Here is a 20,929-nt window from a genome sequence, read left to right on the forward strand (position 1 = left end):
TGAAACACTATTCTTGGAAATGATTAGTCTTTATAGAGTCAAACCCTAATTCCTCTCATTCCTGGGTTGTGAGAGGAAGGAGTCAGAGGAATGCACCATTCCTCTCTGCTCAGTTATCCAGCCAAAGATTTAACAGCATTTCCATCCTTTCAGCAGTTCAGCTCGATGCTGGAGTCTAAACCTGTAGTCATGGGCGTCCTGAAGGTCCTGATTCACAGCCTGTGCTGCAACCAAAGTACCCTGTACCTACAGAACTGCTTCAACACACAGAGAGCCCTCATCGCCAAGGTAAGGAGATGTTTCATGAATGGGGTGGTAGCTTTGGGAATGAGTTGTTGAATGTGAGGATTTCCTAGTTCTTCATTGGGGTTAACACGGCTACTGTTCATGGAGGAGAAACAATTGAGAGTTCCTAGATGGTGAAGCATTGGGAAGAACTCAAAAGAGGGGGGATGGTGCTGAAGCTGTTTTCTTTGGGATGATGAGGGCTGTATTACCACATGTTCCAAGCAAAAGAGCAAATGAAACTCAGATTCAAACAAAACAGAAGATTCACAGGTTCCACACAGCTGTATGTGTTCAAATTCTACTGCTTTGTCGATACCAAATCATCCCAATGGACTGACATTGACTCATAAGTGCATGGAGCAACACTCTTTATGTAAAGTTCAGAAATATGCACGCAGTACTTCAAAGAAACCAAAATAATGGACAAAAAGACCAACCAGGAACTTTTCTAACTCCTACAGTTTCTGTCTCTCTATCTGAGTCTCTTACCTTTCTAACTCCTACAGCTTCTGCCTCTTTATCTGTTCTTGTCAATCTCTCTCTCACTCTAGAAGTTTCAAGATGGATATCTTGTGACTTCAGTGCAGATTTAGTTCCTTTAATTTTGAAGAGTTAGACGCAGGATAAATCACCTCTTCCCAGATTACCCTAGGGAAAAGTGAGATTATAGAAGCAAATTAGGCACGGGAAAGGACAAGGCTGGGTGACATTGAGTAAACAGTCCTATCTTGCAGTTTAGCTGTCCATGAATGAACTAATAAACTGGTTAAATATTAATCTGTGCATTTGTCTATATTAATGTGTTCTCTTCAATGCATACCTGTGGCATTGTGTGTGTGTGTGTGTGTGTGAGAGAGAGAGAGAGAGAGAGTGAGTGTCTGAGAGACACAAACAAATATATTCAGATGGTTAAAATACGCCAATCTTAGCTGAATCGCAGATGCTGTTAACACCACATTGATGCTGTTGATTTATTGCTAATATCCTGAATATTTGAGAAGTTCCTCCTGCAGTATCAATGAGTTGTTGCTATGCCCCTGTTGCAGTTTCCAGAAATACTTTTTGACGAGGATTCGGAGCATTGCATGGAGCTGAGCTTGCTGCTGCTCCAAAGGTGTATGAGTCATTTTGAGAGCACAAGGGCCCAGGCCTCGGCCTCCCTCTACCTCCTCCTGCGGCAGAGCTACAAAGAGGTGAGTAAGGGATCATTTGGAGCGATTCTGGGGTTATTTTAGCTTCAAAATTTAATTTCCACAGAAATTAGGGATGCTGTCTGTTAAAGCTGTCACAGCCAATTGGTGAATGAGGCCAAGAGTTAATCTGTACTTAGTTTTAGGTTTATTTACAAAACATGCATTCCAAAAGTATGGCTCCTAACTCTAGGGCCCCCACCACTGACATTTCATATTACTTGAGTGCCAATAAACTAAATGATGAGTAAAGAACCTTTTTAAAAGAGGTATTTTCAGGTTATTGTAACAAAATTGTCAGACGAAAGGTATCAAATAAAAATATTCTGAGTGTTGATGGTGCAGTCCAGCCCCTGTAGGGTCCATGGGTCATGGAAGGCCTTAATCCTATTGGTGAACATCATGTGCTTTCTCAGGGACAACTTGGCACGGAGGTAGTGTCTCATTGAACTCTTTCGAAGTACAATAAACAAAATTAATTAACAACCCTTTGGGATGCAAGTGTTTCTGTATATTCTATTTAGTAATCAAATAAACTAATAAGCTAATAGGTGCCCAAGTAATTATCAATTGATTGCCTTCCTCCTGTATACACTTAATCTTAATTTACACAATTAAAACTTCTTACCTTCTTTGTCAATGTCTGTGGATAAAGTTACACTGCTGCAACTTGAGTAGAAAATCCCAGCACATATTTCAATGCGGCACTTTGGGATTTTGTTGTGAACGGTGTTAAATAAATGAAGGTCTTTCTGTCCTGCCCATGCCCATGTTTGAGGGCCTTTGTAGAGAAAGTTGGAGAATGTCTGGGTCCTCTGGGCTACAGCAATCAACATCCATGAAGAAAGGTGCAATAACGCCAATAAATTCTGACAAAGAGTCACAGACGCTGAAACATTAACTCTGTTTCTCTATCCACAGATGCTGCCAGACCTGCTAATTTTTGCAGCACTTTCTGTTTTTATTACTGGTAACAAGTCACAGTTCAATTGATTACAAACCATAGGCTGGAAACAGTCAAAGACACAAATTCCATACACTTTTCCCACAATTTCCTGCTTTTGTCTTAGTAATATTAGAATTTAGTAATTTTATGATGAAGGGAGGTATGCTGACATGGCAGGGTTCACTAGCCCATGTCACAGGGGTCAAAGTACATCTATGGTTGAGACATACAGTGAAAACAGAGTTATGTTTACAACTCACACCCTCTGCCGGGGGAGGGAATGTCATACAGTTGCGAAGAGACAAGCCGACTACAAAGAGATCTAAGATAACAACGTGTAGAGCTGGATGAACACAGCAGTCCAAGCAGCATCAGAGAAGCAGGAAAGCTGACGTTTCGGGTCTGGACCCTTCTTCAGAAAAACACAGAGATCTAGATCTTTTTATTCAAAATGCCAAAGCTACGCTTAGTGCCCAATTTCTCTGAAAAGGTAGAGGAACCACCCGAGAGGGCATTAAGAGTAAATTGTGTTAGTCTGGAGTCACACAAAGGTCAGATTGGATTAGGAATGGTAGATCCCCTTCCCTGAAAGATATCATGAATAAGTTGTGTTTTTTGCTGGCTCAAAAGTATATTTTCAGTCCATTAATTATCACACCCATTGAGTGTCACAACATTTTGCAGCAGGATTGAACTCTTGCCTGCTGGCTTGACTTATCAGTAGGTCAGGGGCTGATGGTGATGAATTACATTGATGTGGATTTGAATATTTACCAAACACTTTGAATATTACACACCTACTAACCTGGCATTTCTCATACTCAGCATTTTTCAAGAATGAAAATGTATATCACCCTATCCCTGGCTTCCTTAGCGGAGAAAATATCGAACCAGGATGAGCACTGTCTCCAGAAATCTCTTGGGATAATGCTAATCTACCTGGACACAGACAAAGCCATGGAAGGTACCAGTTTCTCCATACAGGTAAGAAAACCCTAACCCTTAATGGGAATTTAGCATCAGTCACAGGGCAAGTAATGCAAAGTGTAAATGGTACATTTGTTGAGTAAGACAGCTGAGATTGATGCTCTGTTGTACAACTGTATTTTAAGTTGAGAAAGTGGTAGTAATAATTTTCTGCACTGAGTTCACCCAGGCAGTGGAGAGAGGCTGTGAGATCAATATGTGTTGTGCCTATCCAGGTTCAGGAATGCAACTACTTCCTGGCTCAGGCCACTAACACCTTGGGTATTCTACTAGGCTGGGCTTTAATTGGCAGGGAAGGAAACTAGTACAAAGGTAGATTTAAGAGACATGTCCACTCACTTCTGGGAACCTACCTTTCTGGCCTTTCGTCTTCATTTGGAGACCGACACCCAGAAAGGACTGAGGTCATCCTGGTTGAGGCGTGCGTCTCAATGAGAACTGACTTTGACTTCCTCCTTTCTCTTAGAACTGCCCTTGGTCTTCTCTATTCTTCTGACCCATGAGGGTCCTCTCTTTAAGTGCCAGTCATGTTGGTAGCACAGTGGGTCAACGTAAAGGCTAGCGAGACAGCACGAAAGCACTACCACTCCAGCTGTTCCATGTGTAGTCTCCAACATGCGCTCTGGATTTCTGAGGCACTGTAAAGGAGTCAAAGAGCCAAGAGAAACACATCTACCCTCCCACCACAGCTCCTTCCGTTGTGTCTAAGAAATGGGTGCTCATCAGGGGTTAGGAATGCCTGGAGGAAATAATCAGGAAAATTGGTTTTGGTGGTTCTCCAATAATGGTATTTCTCTTGATCACTCTGTTTAGAATGTAAAGAACCATCATGCAAAATTGATGAATTGTCTCTCTCATTGAGTATGACTGTCTCACAACGTGACACTTTGATGCAAGAGAGTGAATGAGCATCACATCCCTTGGTATCATTCCCCTCTCGAACAAGATCTTCAACTGAGCCGAGTCTGGCAACTGAAGTGAAAGTTAAATATTACCAGGCAATGTTCAAAGAAAAGCAGAGATATTCTCTCACTGTTCAACTCAACACTTAAACAACACCAATAGAAATAGATGAACTGATTACTGGCAAGTGATTTGTATATGGGACCATGTGAGAAAATTGGATAGAATGTTTTCCTACAAAATAGTCTTTCACTTTACAACCAATGGATTAGTTTGCCTTGCGACATCCCGAGGAAGTAAAAGTTGCCTTAAAATTATTTGTTGGCATGGCAATAATGGAAATGTGGCAAACATTTGGTTACTATTTTGGGATTCAATGTGCACGTATTTATCAGTCATCAGTCATTACTTTCTAACTGACACAAGTTCAAGCTTGCAGTAATAGTCCGAAACACTCAGTTTGGTTTCATCATAAGACCCTTCCCTTCCAGCTGCCCAATGCAGTGAATCAGATTTCTTTTCCATTTCTAAAGCTCGTGATGAAATTGTTCCAAGAAATGGGGAAGAAACACAGTTTTCTTATAAGTGCCTTCATTTTCTGTCCCTGGGTTTATTTCCTCCACCATGCAAATTTAATTCCTGGAAATCCACTACCATCTTGGAAGCTTAGCAATTCCAACATACAAGTTACACTATAATATTTTGTTATAGGTTTTGATAAAGGGGAACTGATGGATGAACTGTTCTTAGATTTCTGGAGACATTTGATAAGGTGCCACATCAAAGGTTATGATGAAAATAATAGCTCATGGTGTCAGGGGGTAGCACATTGATGTGGATAGAATTTTGGATGGCAAATGGCAAGCAAAGAGTAGATATAAATGAGTATTTTTCAGATTGGCAAGATGTAATGAGTGGTGTGCCACAGGGATCAGTACTGGGACCTGAACTGTTTACAGTTTATATAAATGATTTTGATGAAGAGACAAAAGGTATGATTGCCAAATTTGTTGATGACACAAAGATATGTTGGAAAGTAAGTTGTGAAGCAGACATAAGGGGCTATGAAAGGATATATTTAGCTTAAGTAACTAGGCAAAGATCTGACAAATGAAATATACTATGGGAAAATGTGAAACTGTCCATTTTGGTAGGAAGGTTAAAGAAGAATGTTATCTTGACTCTTTTATTCCTGATGCTCATTAATAATAATCAGTGCCCATGTCTCCCTAGCTTTCCAAATACTTTGAGGGACCATTTTTCTGGTTTTCATTTGTAGTGGTTAGCAACTCAATTTGGAATTAATGGGGCAGATATAATTTTCCTGAAATTAAACCGGTGAAGAGCTCAAATGGTCAGTGCAACGTTAATGTTACGTGCTACAGAAACACAGGGAAAGCATCCAGTGGAACAATCTCAGGAAATGTCTATGAGTCGGTTCCAACAGTCCTTTTGTATGGCTTTTGCACCTGTGCTTGAAGCTCAAAATGGACTTGGAGTGTCAGGTGGTGTCTGGCAGAGCACTGAGAGCAGCTGCTTCCTGTTTCAGAGATGCCAGCAATGTCTCAGTAGCAGAACTCCTGACACTGAGTCATAACAAGCTACGCTGACACCTCAGTGCAATGCTGAGGGACTAAGAAGTTGAATTAATACTTTTTCTGCATGCCCACGTGAACCTTAAAGATCATTTGAAGAAGAACAGTGGAGTTCTTCTGCTGTCTGCCAGCATTTATTCATGCAAACATGAATCATTTACAATGCAAGAAGCCATTTGGCCCATTATGTCTACTATCTATTAAAGAATGATCCAGTCTGATCTCATTCTTCAGGATACAAAGCTGTTATTTTCAGCACTTCAAATGTTGTTACAAATATTCTTTAAATAAGATGAGGATTTCTGTCTGTACCACCCTTTCAGATGGTAAGTTCTAGATATTTGCCTGCCTCTGGGTGAAAAGAAGTTTTTCTCCATGTTTCTAATTCCTCAAGCAACATCACAAATAAGAATTATTCTCTCATCTATTTCAGTGCTGTTCTTGGGATCTTACTGTGCACAGATTAAGCACCAATTTCCCTACATTACTATAGTGACTACACTTCAAAAGGACCTTATGTTGACCATAGAGTTCTTTGGCCTCATCTTCTCAGGGAAACTAGAGATGAGAAATAAATGCTAGCCACAAAATTTTGAATATAAGGTGCTGTTTAAAATGAGTTCTTTCTGATCGTTATAATTCCGGCTCCACTTCAACTGATGGGCAGCCATTCCTATTCCTGCATTCCCAACTTGGCAGCCGTTGTGCACAGTCCTTGGATTTTAAACCCAGACTGCAACTAGCAAGAGACCATTGGACTCTGACTCCTCTCTGCTTTAACACTGAGACCTTTCTCTGGCTCCCAGGGCACTGCTCCTTTGCATTGTGGGGCTCTGCCTCATCACTCGGTGTTGGTATGCTCTAGCAAGCCAGCTAATGCAAGATAGAACTGGAGCCAATATTTACGCAATTTACAATTCATTTACCGATTTATATGATGCAAACATAAACCAGACAATTTAGTGGAAATCAAGTGAATCACCAAACAATGGTCACCACTGGAATGCAGTGAAACACTTAATACAATTAACATTTGGCACAATGGTAATGTTCCTACCATGGGACTGGAGGCCCCAAGTTTTAAGTCCTATCTGCTCCAGAGGTGTGTCATGACATCTCTGAACAGGTTGATTTAAAATATATATATAATTAACACATGGGACACTGACTTGTTACTCTGAGGACTTTACTTTCTTCCCAGCCCTCACACATTGTCCTCACTATTCCCACTCCCTATTCCTCTTTTCCCCTCTTACAAAGGTATGACCCAGTTTGCCCTTTCCACAACCACTCTTGAACACTCCATGTGTTGCTCAGTGATTAGACAGCTGGTCCATCCATCTGATTGTTAACCCAGTAAGCAAGTTAAGATAACCAGTAGTTAACAAGTGCTGATCTTTCAGGTGGAAGAGCTCTTAAGGAACCTAAAGGCAGTATTGTGTGACACTGTGAAACTGCAGAAATTCCTGGTGGATGTGGACATGCAAATTGACCTGATGTTCAGGTAATATCCCCAAGGACCACGAAGAACAAACTGCTTCTCCGTGATATATGGGCATGGAGGGTGGCAGAGGTGACCTAGTGAGTAAACACATTCCCACATTAGCAACTATTAAAATTGGTCTTCTTGAGGCTGAGTGATTAAATATCGAAGTGAAACGCAATGTGAAACAACCATTTAACTTCCGCTCACTGGGCTGGAGAGGGTCAAAATTCAGCTTTTGTTTGAGTAGATCTCTGGGGTCTTGGGCAAATGAGAGGTGCGGAGTTATGAAACTATTGTTAATAGAGTTGGCAGCACCTTAACACTTCCTATCTCAGGCATGCCAAGTTGAGGATATCACAGGGAGGCAAGCATGTCCCAGGGCACGGGGAGCCGTGTGCTTTCATAGAACATAGAACAGTACAGCACAGTACAGGACCTTCGGCCCACGATGTTGTGCCAGACTTTTACCCTAATCATAAGGTCTATCTAACCTCCACCCCTACCTTATACTATCATCCATATGCCTATCTAATAGCTGCTTAAATGCCCCTAATGAGGCTGACTGCACTACCCTCTCCGACAATGCATTTCCACGTCCTGACCACTCTCTGAGTAAAGAACCTATCTCTGACGTCTCCCCTATATCTACCTCCACTCACTTTAAAACTATACCCCCTCATAATAGCTACCTCCACCCTAGGAAAAAGTCTCTGGCCGTCTATTCTATCTATACCTCTGATCATTTTGTACACCTCTATCAAGTCACCTCTCATCCTTCGTCATTCTAAAGAGAAAAGCCCTAGCTCTCTCAACCTTTCCTCATAAGACCTTCCCTCCATTCCAGGCAACATCCTGGTAAATCTCCTCTGCACCTTTTCCAATGCTTCCACATTTTTGCTGTAATGGGGCGACCAGAACTGGACACAATACTCCAAATGTGGCCGAACGAGGCTTTTGTATAGCTGGAGCATAATTTCATGGCTCTGGAGCTCAATCCCTCTATTAATGAGTGACACTGTGACAGTGACAGTTTACAGCCTGTCACTCAATCGAACGAGAAAATAAATAATGTTGGCATATAGATCCCATCTTTCCAAGGTACTCTAAAGTACAGGCCTTGTTGTATCTTCAGCAACATGCGAAAATTTCAGCACTGCATCAACCCTGTCTCAGACACATCCAGATTCCTAGATTCTCTCTCATCTTTTTCAGGGTCTCTGTCCTAATTGCTGTTGCTGGGAACCTGGAGGGAACGATGCTTTTGGCCTGTTCTGTCCTATTCAATTCCTGGGCACACAGAAACCCCTTTGGGATCAGCCAGATGGACCACAATGACTTTTTTTCGGTCCTGCGTGCTGCTTTGTTTGGTCAAATGTAATGGATGGTTTTCGGTTCCTGGCAGTGACAGGAAAAGCCCCAGGATAGTGGTTACCTTTCACAGCCCCAAGGAACTGTTCAACTAGAATGCCTTTTGACATTTATAGTGAAGCATGCATTCATGCCTAATTAGATGCAATTAGCAAGACCGGACAATGTTTACAAATGAATGGTATCCATTGAGACTTTGAAAATGCCCTTGATGATTTGAATAGGTCACTGGCAGACTGTAAACAGGGAGTAGATTCGATGGCTAGGATGTTTGTCTAACCAGATACTTTCTGCTTTCCTTTAGAATTGCAAAGGGTTTACAGAATTACTTGGATCTCCGCCTAATGTGGCTGCGGAACATTGCAATGAAGCACATTGAACGGAAACAGTTTGCTGAGGCAGCGCATTGCATGGTGCACAGCGCCGCTCTGGTGGCAGAATACTTGAACCGTGTGGAAGGAACTGTCCATTTGCCCATGGGCAGCGTGAGTTTCCAGGTCAGCTTCTGGCAATGTGTGGCAACAACAACAACTTACATCTACAAATGTGCAAAATAAGAGAAGTAGACCTTTGGCCTCTTAATACCTGCCCTGCCATTCAATATAATCAAGGCTGATCTATTTGTGTTCCAAATTCTGCATTCCCATCTAAGAATTGACCCATCTCTACCTTAAAATTATTCATTGAGACGATCTCCTTCACATTCTGAGGCAGAGAGTTTCAAAGTTTCCCATCCCTCTGCGAGAAAAAAAATTCCCCTGATCTCTGAAAGGTTGACCCCTAATTTTAAAATAGTGTCCCCTGGTTCTGGACTAACCCACAAGAGGAGCCATCTTTTCCATATACACATTGTCAAGGCCATTCAGGATCTGATAAACTTATAATCTTATAAACTTCAATTAAGTTACCCCTCACTCTTCTAAATTCCAGCTTGTCCAATCTATCCTCATGAAACAACCCATTCGTTCCAGGGATCAATCTAGTAAACCTTCCTTGAACAGCCTCCAGTTCCTTTACATCTTTCTTAAATATGAAGACCAAAACTGCAACCAGCATTTGAGATTTCCATAGCACCTTTCACACACAAAACATTCCAAGTCACTTCACCAAAGCGTTAACAGAATAAGGGTGACGTAATTGGACTAGATTTTCCTGTGGGCTTGGGAAAACCTGGAGTTTGCACTTTTGCACCTTTTGACAAGCACACTGACCCATGTATGACTTGGCTTGGGATTTTTTTTAAAATTTGGGTATCTAGTCTGTTTTCTGAACTGTAATTAAGTGCATGACAGGCATGGGAGCAGAGCTGGGCAAGTATGAAGGTCTACCTCAGTTCTCCAACAAGGTAGCCCAATTCCCAACATTGTTTAAAGACTCCCTAAACTTCGTCCTTTACTCCCCACACATGCCCAGTGCTACCATATGCCCCTTCAGATTGCCCATGTCACCAATGTCTCTTCACATCCCACCTACCCCATGCCTACTCAGATGCCATGTCATCCCTTAGCCCCTTAGATCATCCATTTCACTTCCAGACCCTCCCAATGAACCTTCTATATTCACTCACCCAATATGTGCAATACTTGGAAGTCATGCATTGGGAATTCATTTAAAATCATTTGGGGGGCAGAAAATTGTAACTATTTCATAAAAGTGCTGCATTCAGCTCCACCACCATTGGTACTACAAAATACAAAATGCTGACTCCAGTATGGAATCTTTTAAGTATGTATCAAACAAAAACAACCAGTCAGAAGTCAAAAGGTGCCAATCATTCTTGGAACAGTAAAATATCTAATGAGCTAGAGCTAATTTAGAATTTGAAAACCAGCCAAGCATTCACAGAGTAGTATCCCCTTTCCATTTCAAAGTAGAGTGACACTGAATCAATAGAGAAGAGCAGGTATAGATACTTCTCTCAACTTTTCAAAAGCAACCTTTTATAAAAGAATTAGATCTGTCAGTTCATTTAAATTACATACAGAATATGACAGTAGAGACCATCAGGACATTTATTTTATATTTTTAATGTATTATATCTGTTCCGTCAATAGAAAGAAGTACGATCATCTATGACAACACTTGCACATTGTCGTTAATACCATAGTCAACTTACCTTTACATATCAGATCACTGGCTTGAAAATACATCCATATTACAACACGCTAAATAAAAATGTCATTTAAAGGGATCACCTAAAGTGCGTACCTTTCAAATGTAGCCAAGTCTATGACTACCTTCCCCCAGTGGTCATGAGCTCTCTAAGCCAGTTAATTTTTTTTTAGTGCTTCTGGAATCCTCCCCAGCATCCTGAAATTGTGGTGGGGAGGATAGAAAATGCAATTTTCTGTGGTCCTCTGAGGATTTAGATGAGATGTGTTTTCCACCCAAAACTTTCCTGACTTACAAAAAGGTCATGTGAAAAAATTGTAGGCTGAGAAGCAGAGGAAAATTGTTCTCTCAGAAAAGGTAACTGAAGTTCAACATTTCGCTCTCTGACTTGCACCAGCAATTCAAAAACAGCAGTCCAATGCTGTGACTGATTAGAACAAGTGAACAAATACATGGTCTAAGAGTTGGGTTTCAAGGAAAACCTGTAGGAAGGGGGAGGTGGGAAAGGATTTGTAAAAGCTCAGAAACAGATATGAATGACATCTTCCATGAGTCAAAGCTGAGCTCAGAGTTTCGCATCCCTTAAGGTCACTCATTTAGGGACATGGATAAAAGGCAATGTGTCAGGATGAGTATCCAAGTCTAGATCAACCACCCTATCCCACAGCCTGTAGATCTGGAACCATTTTTAGTTGGTGAGCTCAATTTCTTTCTTACTTCCATCAGGTCCTCACAACCAGGACTGAGCTTATTCCTCACCTCAAGTCTCAATGAATAAGTGATAGTCAAGCATCCTGCCTTTAACTTGTTAATTCATTTGTACTTCAACAAATTCTTACGTTTTCAATATTTGAGATTATTTAAAGATTAATTTGTGAATACATTTTTTTTTGTAAGATGTTGAGACTAGAATACTTTGCCAGCACCTGAACGCTGGCTGCTTGTTAGTTCCTGATTGGCTGCTGGCCAGTGGCGGTCCCTGATTGGCCACGGTGGTCCTTGTTTGGCCATGGGCTGCTGGTGGTCCCTGGTTGTGTGCTGGTCATCAATAGTCTCAGACTGGCTGCTGCCAATTGATTTTCAAATCTTTCTTCACCAGAAAATTTCCATTAATGTCTTGGAGGAATCTTTGGTGTGTGACGAGGTCTTTTCCATGGAAAAGGAGGGCATTTGCTCCGGAAACTCCTTCAGTGAAGAGGGTCTCCTGGAGTTATTGGATGAAGCACTTGAGCTCTTCAACAAAGTATGTGTTCAACCTTTGTCAAACTACATGACAGTAGGGCTGAGGGATCTAACAAGGTCAGATTCAACGTTATATTTTATGGTTCTCTATTCTCTCACCATCTCTTGCTTAAAAGAGGAGCACAGGTTGGAGATTTTTTTTATTAATTCAGGAGCTGTGGGGTTCTCTGATTAGAACAGCATTTAGTGTCCATCCTTAATTGACCCCGAGAAGGTGGTGATGAGTTGTCTTTTTGGGATCCAGTTCGGAGGACAGCTTACCTGTTTGACAGCACTTTCAGTTTTCCTGGGATTTATTACTGTCACTGGCAACATGGCTCGCAAAAAATTGGCCTTGAATCTCCACCCTATGCTCCCTGTTGAATAAGAGCAGGAGAAATGGATTATGAAAGATAGCTCCAATATTTTGGCCTGCAAATGGAGGTCATACAGGCTCCCAAAATCCGTGATGCAACTCATCAAGTCAGAGAGCAGCAGTGGAGGCTTCTCTGATGGGAGTCCAATCTGAGTCAAATCTGAATATGAAATCATAATCATTGAGTGAAGCTGAAAGAGATATGAGACAGGCCATAACCCATCACTGTGTTTATACACTATGTCCATTATTAAGCCCCACTGACTTCAATCCTGCTGATTATCAAATGGCAAATGTGATTGCATCTTCTTATTACTCTCACCCATGTCTAGTTTCACTTGGCACCTAGCCTGTACTGTACCTGACATGAGGACTATTTGGTGGGCAGTGTAGAGAGAATTTTACACCGTACTTACCTTTGTCTCTGATTGTTTGATGAGGCAGTGACAAGGAAGTTTTACTCTGTACATAAACTGTGATGGGGATGTGATGGCCCAGGAATAGGGGCCTCTTATGGTGCAGTGGTAGTGTCCCTAAGGGTTCAAGTCCCACCTGTTCAAGAGCATCTGAGCACATTGATCAAAACTATCTATAATCTGTGATATAGGGACCTTGAAGAATTTGATACAGTATCAAAGAGGTTTTGCAATGCATCTAGTCCATGCTGTACCTATCCTGTGATTTATTGACACCCAAACAAAAACCAACCCAGCCAAAAATAGCCACTGTCTCTGATACAAACTTGGATGATCCGTCAGTGTTTAATTGGGTGGATAGACTTTTATTTCATGTCAGTACATGTTTATTTGAGAATATCTAACCTGGGATGGTGTTTGATTTTTTACATTGTAAGCTGTGAAACATTAGATTCACATTTTAAATATAAGACTACTGCTAGGACATGCTATATTCATATCTTCAATGTGTTGCAAAAAACAATGAAAAAATACTTTCTTTTGCATTTTTAAGGCAGAATATTATGAAGCTGTTTATGAAATTTACAAGATCATAATTCCGATTGCTGAATTTTATCGGAACGTTAAAAAATTATCAGCTATCCATGGAAATCTGAAGGAGACATTTGATCTGATCCTGAGTAAGGTAAATGCTGCTCTTGTGCCAGTCTGTGAGTATTACTCATGTTCAATGTGAGGGGCCAGGCATATCTGGGTGTCCAAAGTCACTGGTGTTACGGTTATATGCCAACTATTTAGCTCATGCCACAAGCAGACCATTCCCTGCCCCCGGCCCTGACTGACTGGTGCTCACTGACAAATTTAGCTAAATTTCTCTATATTTTTCTTTGTAAATATGTTGCTCGATTTGGGAAAATCAGGGCAAGCTCCTCAGTGAGGTCCCTCGAAATTGCTAAGAGCCAGTAAGCAGGGTTTAGGATTGAATGATTAGTTGCTCTGGTCAGGCCACTATCTTTCATCCCAATGTCTCTGGATGGGATGGAAAAAGTCAGGCAAACTTCCTGGTTTAGATCCCAATTCAGGGAACTGCACAGGTTTGTATTTTGGGTTGGGTCAGTTATGATGACTTCCAAAGATGGATACTCTGCAAATATTCACTACAAAGAATGACCATCTTTGCAATGACCACTTAAACCTGAGCATTATGGAAAAAGTAAATTGGATCACTAGTGGAAGTGGAACAATGTGTAAAGCCCTGTGGAAAATGTTGGGGGAGTGGCACAAGGTGAATTACTCTTACAGAGGGCCAGCATAACACAAAAGGCTGGAAGACCTCCCTATGTGTTGGAACCATTCTGCAATTCTGTGTAGTGAATGGAACCCTGGAACAGGGTTGCTTCCAGCAGCATCTGCAGGAGCTTTGAACTGAGTGCAAGAGCTGAACTGATGGAAAGAACAGACAGTGTAGAGGGAAAGTGAAACACAAACAGAAATTGCTGGTGAAATTGCAGTGATAATGGAAAAGTGATGTTGGACTATGGTCAGAGTGGTGCTAAAGCTGCCCTCCATCCTGAAGTAACTGGTATGTTGGCTCCATTAAACTTTCCACACTGAGATCTGTGATGGTCTTTTAACAAACAGCTGGAGATACATCTGACCTTGGCAATGACAAATTGTAGCCTTTTTTTAATGAAAGCTCCCCCTCTTTTTAATGATTTGTTTTTTAGGATCGTAAAAGATTGTTTGGAACATATTTCCGCGTGGGATTCTATGGGTCGCTGTTTGGAGAGTTGGATGGGCAGGAATATATCTACAAGGAGCCGGGGATCACAAATCTAGTGGAAATCTCTGCCAGGTTACAGGTAATGGATCTTTCAGTCACAGATCATAATGCAGCAACTTCAGGACATGGTAACAATCTCCCTGAGAAGTGAAATATACATACGAGCTCTTCCACTCTCTGTGACAGAGTCACAGTTGTAGCACTGAGTCACTGCCTCTCCATATAGAGTTCCAGCAAAATACTCCTCGCTTTAATACTGCAGTGCTTGTTATTTCTAAAGAATACAAACTTTCTAGCTTCTGGCTGGGGATTGGAAAGTATCTGTGTGTGGTTGTGAGTCTCGCAGGCCAGGGAGGGACCTTGAGACCTATCACATGTCTGTGCAAAGTCAGCCAGAGCAGGGCAGTGTAGCCAAGGGGTGGTTTCTTGATCCTTTCATGGAATATGGATGCATGCAGAAAATGTGGCCCACCCAATGTAACTGATTGACTGTAACCAGTTCTTCGATGCTGGGGATGTCAGCCTGAGAGAGGACACTGTTATCCTTTCAGAGGATTTGCAGAATTTCATAGATAATGCTGATGATCTTTTCTTCAAGAGATTTGAGGTGTCTGCCGCACATTGCCCAATGCATACAGGAGGACAGGTATTACCACTGCCCTGTAGACCATAAACCTGGTGCGTAGGTTTGAAGTTCTTGCCATCAAATATTCTTTTCTTCAGAGGCCAAAGACAGCGCTAGCCGTTGGAAGAAATGTTGGATCTCTTTGAGTTCTGAACAAGAGTCGTATTGGATTCAAATTCGAAAGATTAATTCTGTTTCTGTCTCCAAAGATTGCTGCTAGACCTGCTGAGTTTTTCCAGCACTTTCTGTTGTTAATACATTGTTGATATCTGACCTCATTGAGGGGAGACTCCCAAATGTAGAGAAATCATCCACATTGACCGGTGACTGGCCTTGGATCTTGGATATTGAAGGACGCTATTTTCCGATGGGAGAAGGCTGTAGCGGACCTTGGTCTCTTAATGTTTAGCCTAAGGCCCGTTCTCTCAGATACCACGGTCAATGTGCTGATGGAGCTCAGTCTGTGAGTATGTACACACATGGGAGTGTCATGTTGGGGCTGTGCTAAGATGGTGACAGGCAGTGTACTGTGGGGTGTGGTTGAGGGCACCTGCATCAAGGGCAAATCCTTGATGAGAACCACGCCATCGTTTGAAACTTTGGGGTCAGTGCTTGGGCTGCAGCTGGTCTGAGCTATGCTGAAGAATCCATATGATTAGGCTGTGGATAAGTAGCTGAATTTCCTGAACTGTAAATACCTACCGTCTGTTGTTTAGGAAATGATTCTTTTATTGTACCTAAGCCTTCATTTACCTGTAGACCTTCTTTTTTGGCGGGGATTCCAGTTTAGAAATTGCTTGTGCTTGCAATTTAGTAGCTCCTCCGTCTCCTGGTCATTCTCATCCAACCAGTCGTGATGTTTCCTGGTGGAATAACGTGGAGTCTCCTTTTTGTGCTGTTTATGATGGATTTAAGGGCAGACCAGGTGTCATGGACTTTGTGTGGTTCCTGTTTATTGAGCGTCACCAAGTTGGCTATGAGGTGCTGACTGAATAAGTCTTACTTCACAAAGTTCTCGAGTCCATTGACATTGAATTTCCTGCCATTGTCGGGCCAGACTGATGGAGATAGTGGATCGCATCAGGTGATGGTTGATCCAGCTGCCATCAGTTTCTGTCATGGCGTGGGTGATGTGAATATCTTTGTGATCCCTTTCTAGGATGATAATGTAGTCAATGCCTGGAGCGAGGGTATTGCTATGGGGTCTTCTATTTGTTTTGCAGATGAAGTAGGGTGTTTGTTATGACCAGACTATAATCTAGGCATTTTGTCAAGAGGACAACTCCAATGGTGTTCACCTTCCTTGCCAATCTTGCCTTTCCCAGAGATATTTGTCCTTCTCCAAATTGAAATCGCCAAAGCGAATCAGCGTGTCTTCCGAGGGACAAAGGACAATGGACTAACCAAAGCTGATTTAGAGTTCGTCTTTGGTTTCATCTGTTGCTTCTAGGTTTGGGAATGTTACTCTGATGATTGTAGATTATGGTGGGAAGAGAATCTTGAGCTGTTCATTTATCCCACAGGCAGGCTCGTTGAGATGGTCAAATAGGAAAAATCAACCCATAGCGTTGGTGTCCTTCTTCAAATTCACCCGTCCAGGAGAAGTTGTATCTGCCACCTTGTTCTCTGAGTGAGCCTTCTGCCCTCACTGAAGTTCCCGGGCTATGATTATGGTGCAACGTTCAGGTCTGTCACTGCTAGGGTTGTCCACAAGGTCCAGATGTTCCCAAACTTCATTTTGAGAGGTGACCTATGCCTGTGCGTGCACACCCACTGAAATGAAAAGGCTAAGGCCAGCAAAGACTCATTGCTGTCACAACAGCAGGCTGCATGCTCACAAATGTGTTGATGCCACCTTAAAATCTTCAGTCACAATCCAAGTCCTGTGACTCTCCCTGCTCCCTGCTCCAATTGACCAGCTCTGGCTGTCTTCACACAGCTCTTGCCTTGAAAGCTGATGTCCACTTTCCCACTCCCCTCAGTGGCCAGGTCTGGCCTTCTCCTCATTGTTTCTCAGTCAGAAGCTGCTCTCCTAATCCAAAGACATTATCACTACACCATTCCATATGGTGAGAAGTCACTGTCACCAGGTATTCCTACTCGTCATCTCTAACAGGTAGGGAATAGAGAGATATGGATCATATGCAGGCAGATGGGATTAGTTTAGAATGGCATTATGGTCAGCACAGACATGGTGGGTCTCTGTATGATACAGAGCTAATGAGAGTATATACCGTTTCCGCCACTTCCAGTGGGATGCCACTAACAGATAGATATTCCCCTCCCCTCCCTTGTTAGCCATCCACAAGGATTATTCCCTCTGGGACACTCTGGTCCATTTGTCCTTCCCTCCTACCACCTCCGCCACAGCCCCATGGCACCTTCCACTGGAATCGCAGAAGGTGTGACACCTGCTCATCTACTTCCTCCCTCCTCACTATGCAAGGACGCATACACACCTTTCAGATGAAGCAGCGCTTTACCTGTACTTTACCTGCATTTCAATAAAAAGGCCTTCAGGTAAGGAAATCTGCCATCTTAACCTGGTCTGGCCTACGTGTGACTCCAGACCCAAAGCAATGTGGTTGACTGTCAGTTGCCATCTGAAATGGCCTAGCAAGCTATTCAGTTGTACAAATCACTACAAAGTCTCAAAGAAATGAAACTGGACGGATCACCTGGCATCGACCTGGACATCAGTAAGGACAACGGCAGAAACAAACCTGTTGACCCTGCAAAGCCTTCCTTACAAACTTCTGGGGGTTAGCGCCAAAATTGGGAGAGTTGTCTCACAGACCACTCAAGCAACAGCGTGACATAGTCATACTCACCAAATCATACCTGATAGACAATGTCCCAGACACCACCATCACCATCCCTGGATATGTCCTGTCCCACCGGCTGGACAGACCCAGCAGAGGTTGTGGCACAAATGTATACAGTCAGGAGGGAGTTACTCTAGGAGTCCTCAACATTGACTCCGGACCCCATGAAGTCTCATGGCTTCAGGTTAAACATGGGCAAGGAAACCTCCTGCTGATTACCACATACCATCCTCCCTCAGCTGATGATTCGTTACTCCTCCATGTTGAACAACACTTGGAGGAAGCACTGAAGATGGCAAGGGCACAAAATGTACTCTGGGAAGGGGATTTCAATGTCCACCACCAAGAGTGGCTCAGCAGCAGCACTGCTGATTGAGCTGTATGGGTGCTAAAGGATATAGCTGCTAGACTGGGTCTGTTGCAGGTGGTGAGGGAACCAATAAAAGGGAAAATATACTTGACCTCATCCCTACCAATCTGCTAGCTGCAGATGTATCTGTCCATGACAGTATCAGTAAGAGTGACCATTGCACAGTCCTTGTGGAAACGAAGTCCTGCCTTCACATTGAGAATAACCTCGATCATGTTCTGTGGCACTATCACCGTGCTAAATGGGACAGACTTCGCACAGATCTAGCAACTTAAGACGGGGCATCCATGAGGCACTGTGGGCCATCAACAGCAGCAGAATTGTACTCCAACACAATCTGTGACCTCATGGCCCGGCATATCTCCCACTCAATCATTACCATTAAGTCAGGGGTTCAACCCTGGTTCATTGGAGAGTGCAGGAGGGCATGCCAGGAGCAGCACCAGGCATACCTGAAAATGAGGTGTCAACCTGGTGAAGCCACCAAACAGGACTACTTACATGCCAAACAGCACAAGCAAGTGATAGACAGAGCTAAGCGATCCCACAACCAACAGATCAGATCTAAGCTCTGCAGCCCTGCCACATCCAGTTGTGAATGGTGGTGGATGATTAAACAACTCACTGGAGGAGGAGGCTGCACAAATATCCCCATCCTCAATGATGGAAGAGCCCAGCAAATCAGTGCAAAAGATAAGGTTGAAGCTTTCGCAGCAATCTTCAGCCAGAAGTGCCAACTGGATGATCCATCTCGGCCTCCTCCAGTGGTCTCCAGCATTACAGATACCAGTCTTTAGTCAATTCAGTTCACTCCACATGATATCAAGAAATGGTTGAAGACCTTGGATACTGCAAAGGCTATGGATCCTGACAACATTCTGGCAATAGTACTGAAGATTTGTTCTCCAGAACTTGCCGCTCCCCTAGCCAAGCTATTCCCATACAGTAACAACACTGGTATCTACCCGACAATGTGGAAAATTGCCCGGGTATGTCCTGTACATAAAAAGCAGGACAAATCCAACCTTGCCAATTACTGCCCCATCAGTCTCCTCTCGATCATCAGTGAAATGATGGAAGGTGTCATTAACAGTGCTATCAAACAGCACCTGCTCAGCAGTAGCCTGCTCAGTGACACCCAGTTTGGGATCCGCCAGGACCACTCAGCTCCTGACCTTATTACAGCCTTAGTTCAAACATGGACGAAAGAGCTGGATCCCAGAGGTGAGGTAAGAGTGACAGTCCTTCACATCAAGGCCACATTCGCCCAAGCGTGGCATCAAGGAGCCCTAGCAAAACTAGAATCAATGGATATCAGGCGGCAAGCTCTTCACTGGTTGGAGTCATACCTGACACATAGCAAGATGGTTGTGGTTGTTGGAGGTCAGTCATCTTAGATCCAGGTGTCAGTGCAGGAGTTCCTCAGGGTAATTACCTAGGCACAACCATCTGCAGCTGCTTCATCAGTGACCTTCCCTCCATCATAAGGTCAGACGTGGGGATGTTTGCTGATGATTGCACAATGTTCAGCACCATTTGCAACTCCTCAGATACTGAAGCAGTCCATGTCCAAGTGCAACATGATGTGTACAATATCCAGGCTTCGGCTGACACGTGACAGGTAATATTTGCACCACACAAATGCTAGACTGTGACAATCGTCAATAAGAGATAGTTTAACCACCGCCCTCTTGATATTCAATGGTTCACCGAATCACCCACTGGCAACATCCTGGTGTTACCATTGACCAGAAACCGAACTGGACTTGCCACATAAACACAGCGGCTACAAGAGCAGGTCAGAGGCTGGGAATACTGCGGTGAGTAACTCACTTCTTGACTCCCCAAATCCTGTCCACCATCTACAAGGCACAAGTCAGGAGTGTGATGGAATACTCCCCACTTGCCTGGATGAGTGCAGCTCCAACAACACTCAGGAAGCTTGACACCATCCAGGACAAAGCAGCCCGCTTGATTGGCACCACATCCACAAGCATCCACTCCTTCCACCACCGATGCTCAGTAGCAGCAGTGTGTACTATCTACAAAATGCACTGCAGAAATTCACCAAAGATCCTCAGACAGCACCTGCTAAACCCATGACCACTTTCATCTAGAAAGACAAGGGCAGCAGATACATGGAATACCATCATCTTAAAGTTCCACTCCAAGTGGCTCACCATCCTGACTTGGAAATGTATCGCTGTTCCTTCATTGCCCCTCCGTCAAAAATCCTGAAATTCCCTCCCTAATGGCATTGTGGGTCAACATGTAGTAGGTGGACTGCAGCAGGTCAAGGAGGCAGCTCACCACCACCCTACCAAGGGTAACTAGGGATGGGCAATAAATGCTGGTCAACCAGCAATGCCCACATCCCATTAATGAATTTTAAAAAGTCTACTGCATTTGCCGCTCACAATGTGGTCTTTTCTACATTG

The 20,929-nt window shown here is 43.1% G+C and overlaps 1 protein-coding gene across 1 annotated transcript in view; it reads left to right on the forward strand.

The window, feature by feature from the left end:
• Nucleotides 1-20,929, forward strand: part of LOC109933116 (dedicator of cytokinesis protein 7-like) — a 185,117-nt gene that overhangs the window by 143,225 nt on the left and 20,963 nt on the right. The window contains exons 34-41 of the mRNA XM_048613977.1: nt 154-288; nt 1,335-1,481; nt 3,250-3,408; nt 7,313-7,413; nt 9,068-9,260; nt 11,975-12,118; nt 13,442-13,573; nt 14,616-14,750. Of these exons, the coding sequence (XP_048469934.1) occupies nt 154-288; nt 1,335-1,481; nt 3,250-3,408; nt 7,313-7,413; nt 9,068-9,260; nt 11,975-12,118; nt 13,442-13,573; nt 14,616-14,750 (1,146 nt within the window). The remainder of the gene's footprint in view (nt 1-153; nt 289-1,334; nt 1,482-3,249; nt 3,409-7,312; nt 7,414-9,067; nt 9,261-11,974; nt 12,119-13,441; nt 13,574-14,615; nt 14,751-20,929) is intronic.

The sequence above is a fragment of the Rhincodon typus genome, chromosome 29 (assembly GCF_021869965.1).
Source record: "Rhincodon typus isolate 14 chromosome 29, sRhiTyp1.1, whole genome shotgun sequence".
NCBI lineage: Eukaryota > Metazoa > Chordata > Chondrichthyes > Orectolobiformes > Rhincodontidae > Rhincodon > Rhincodon typus.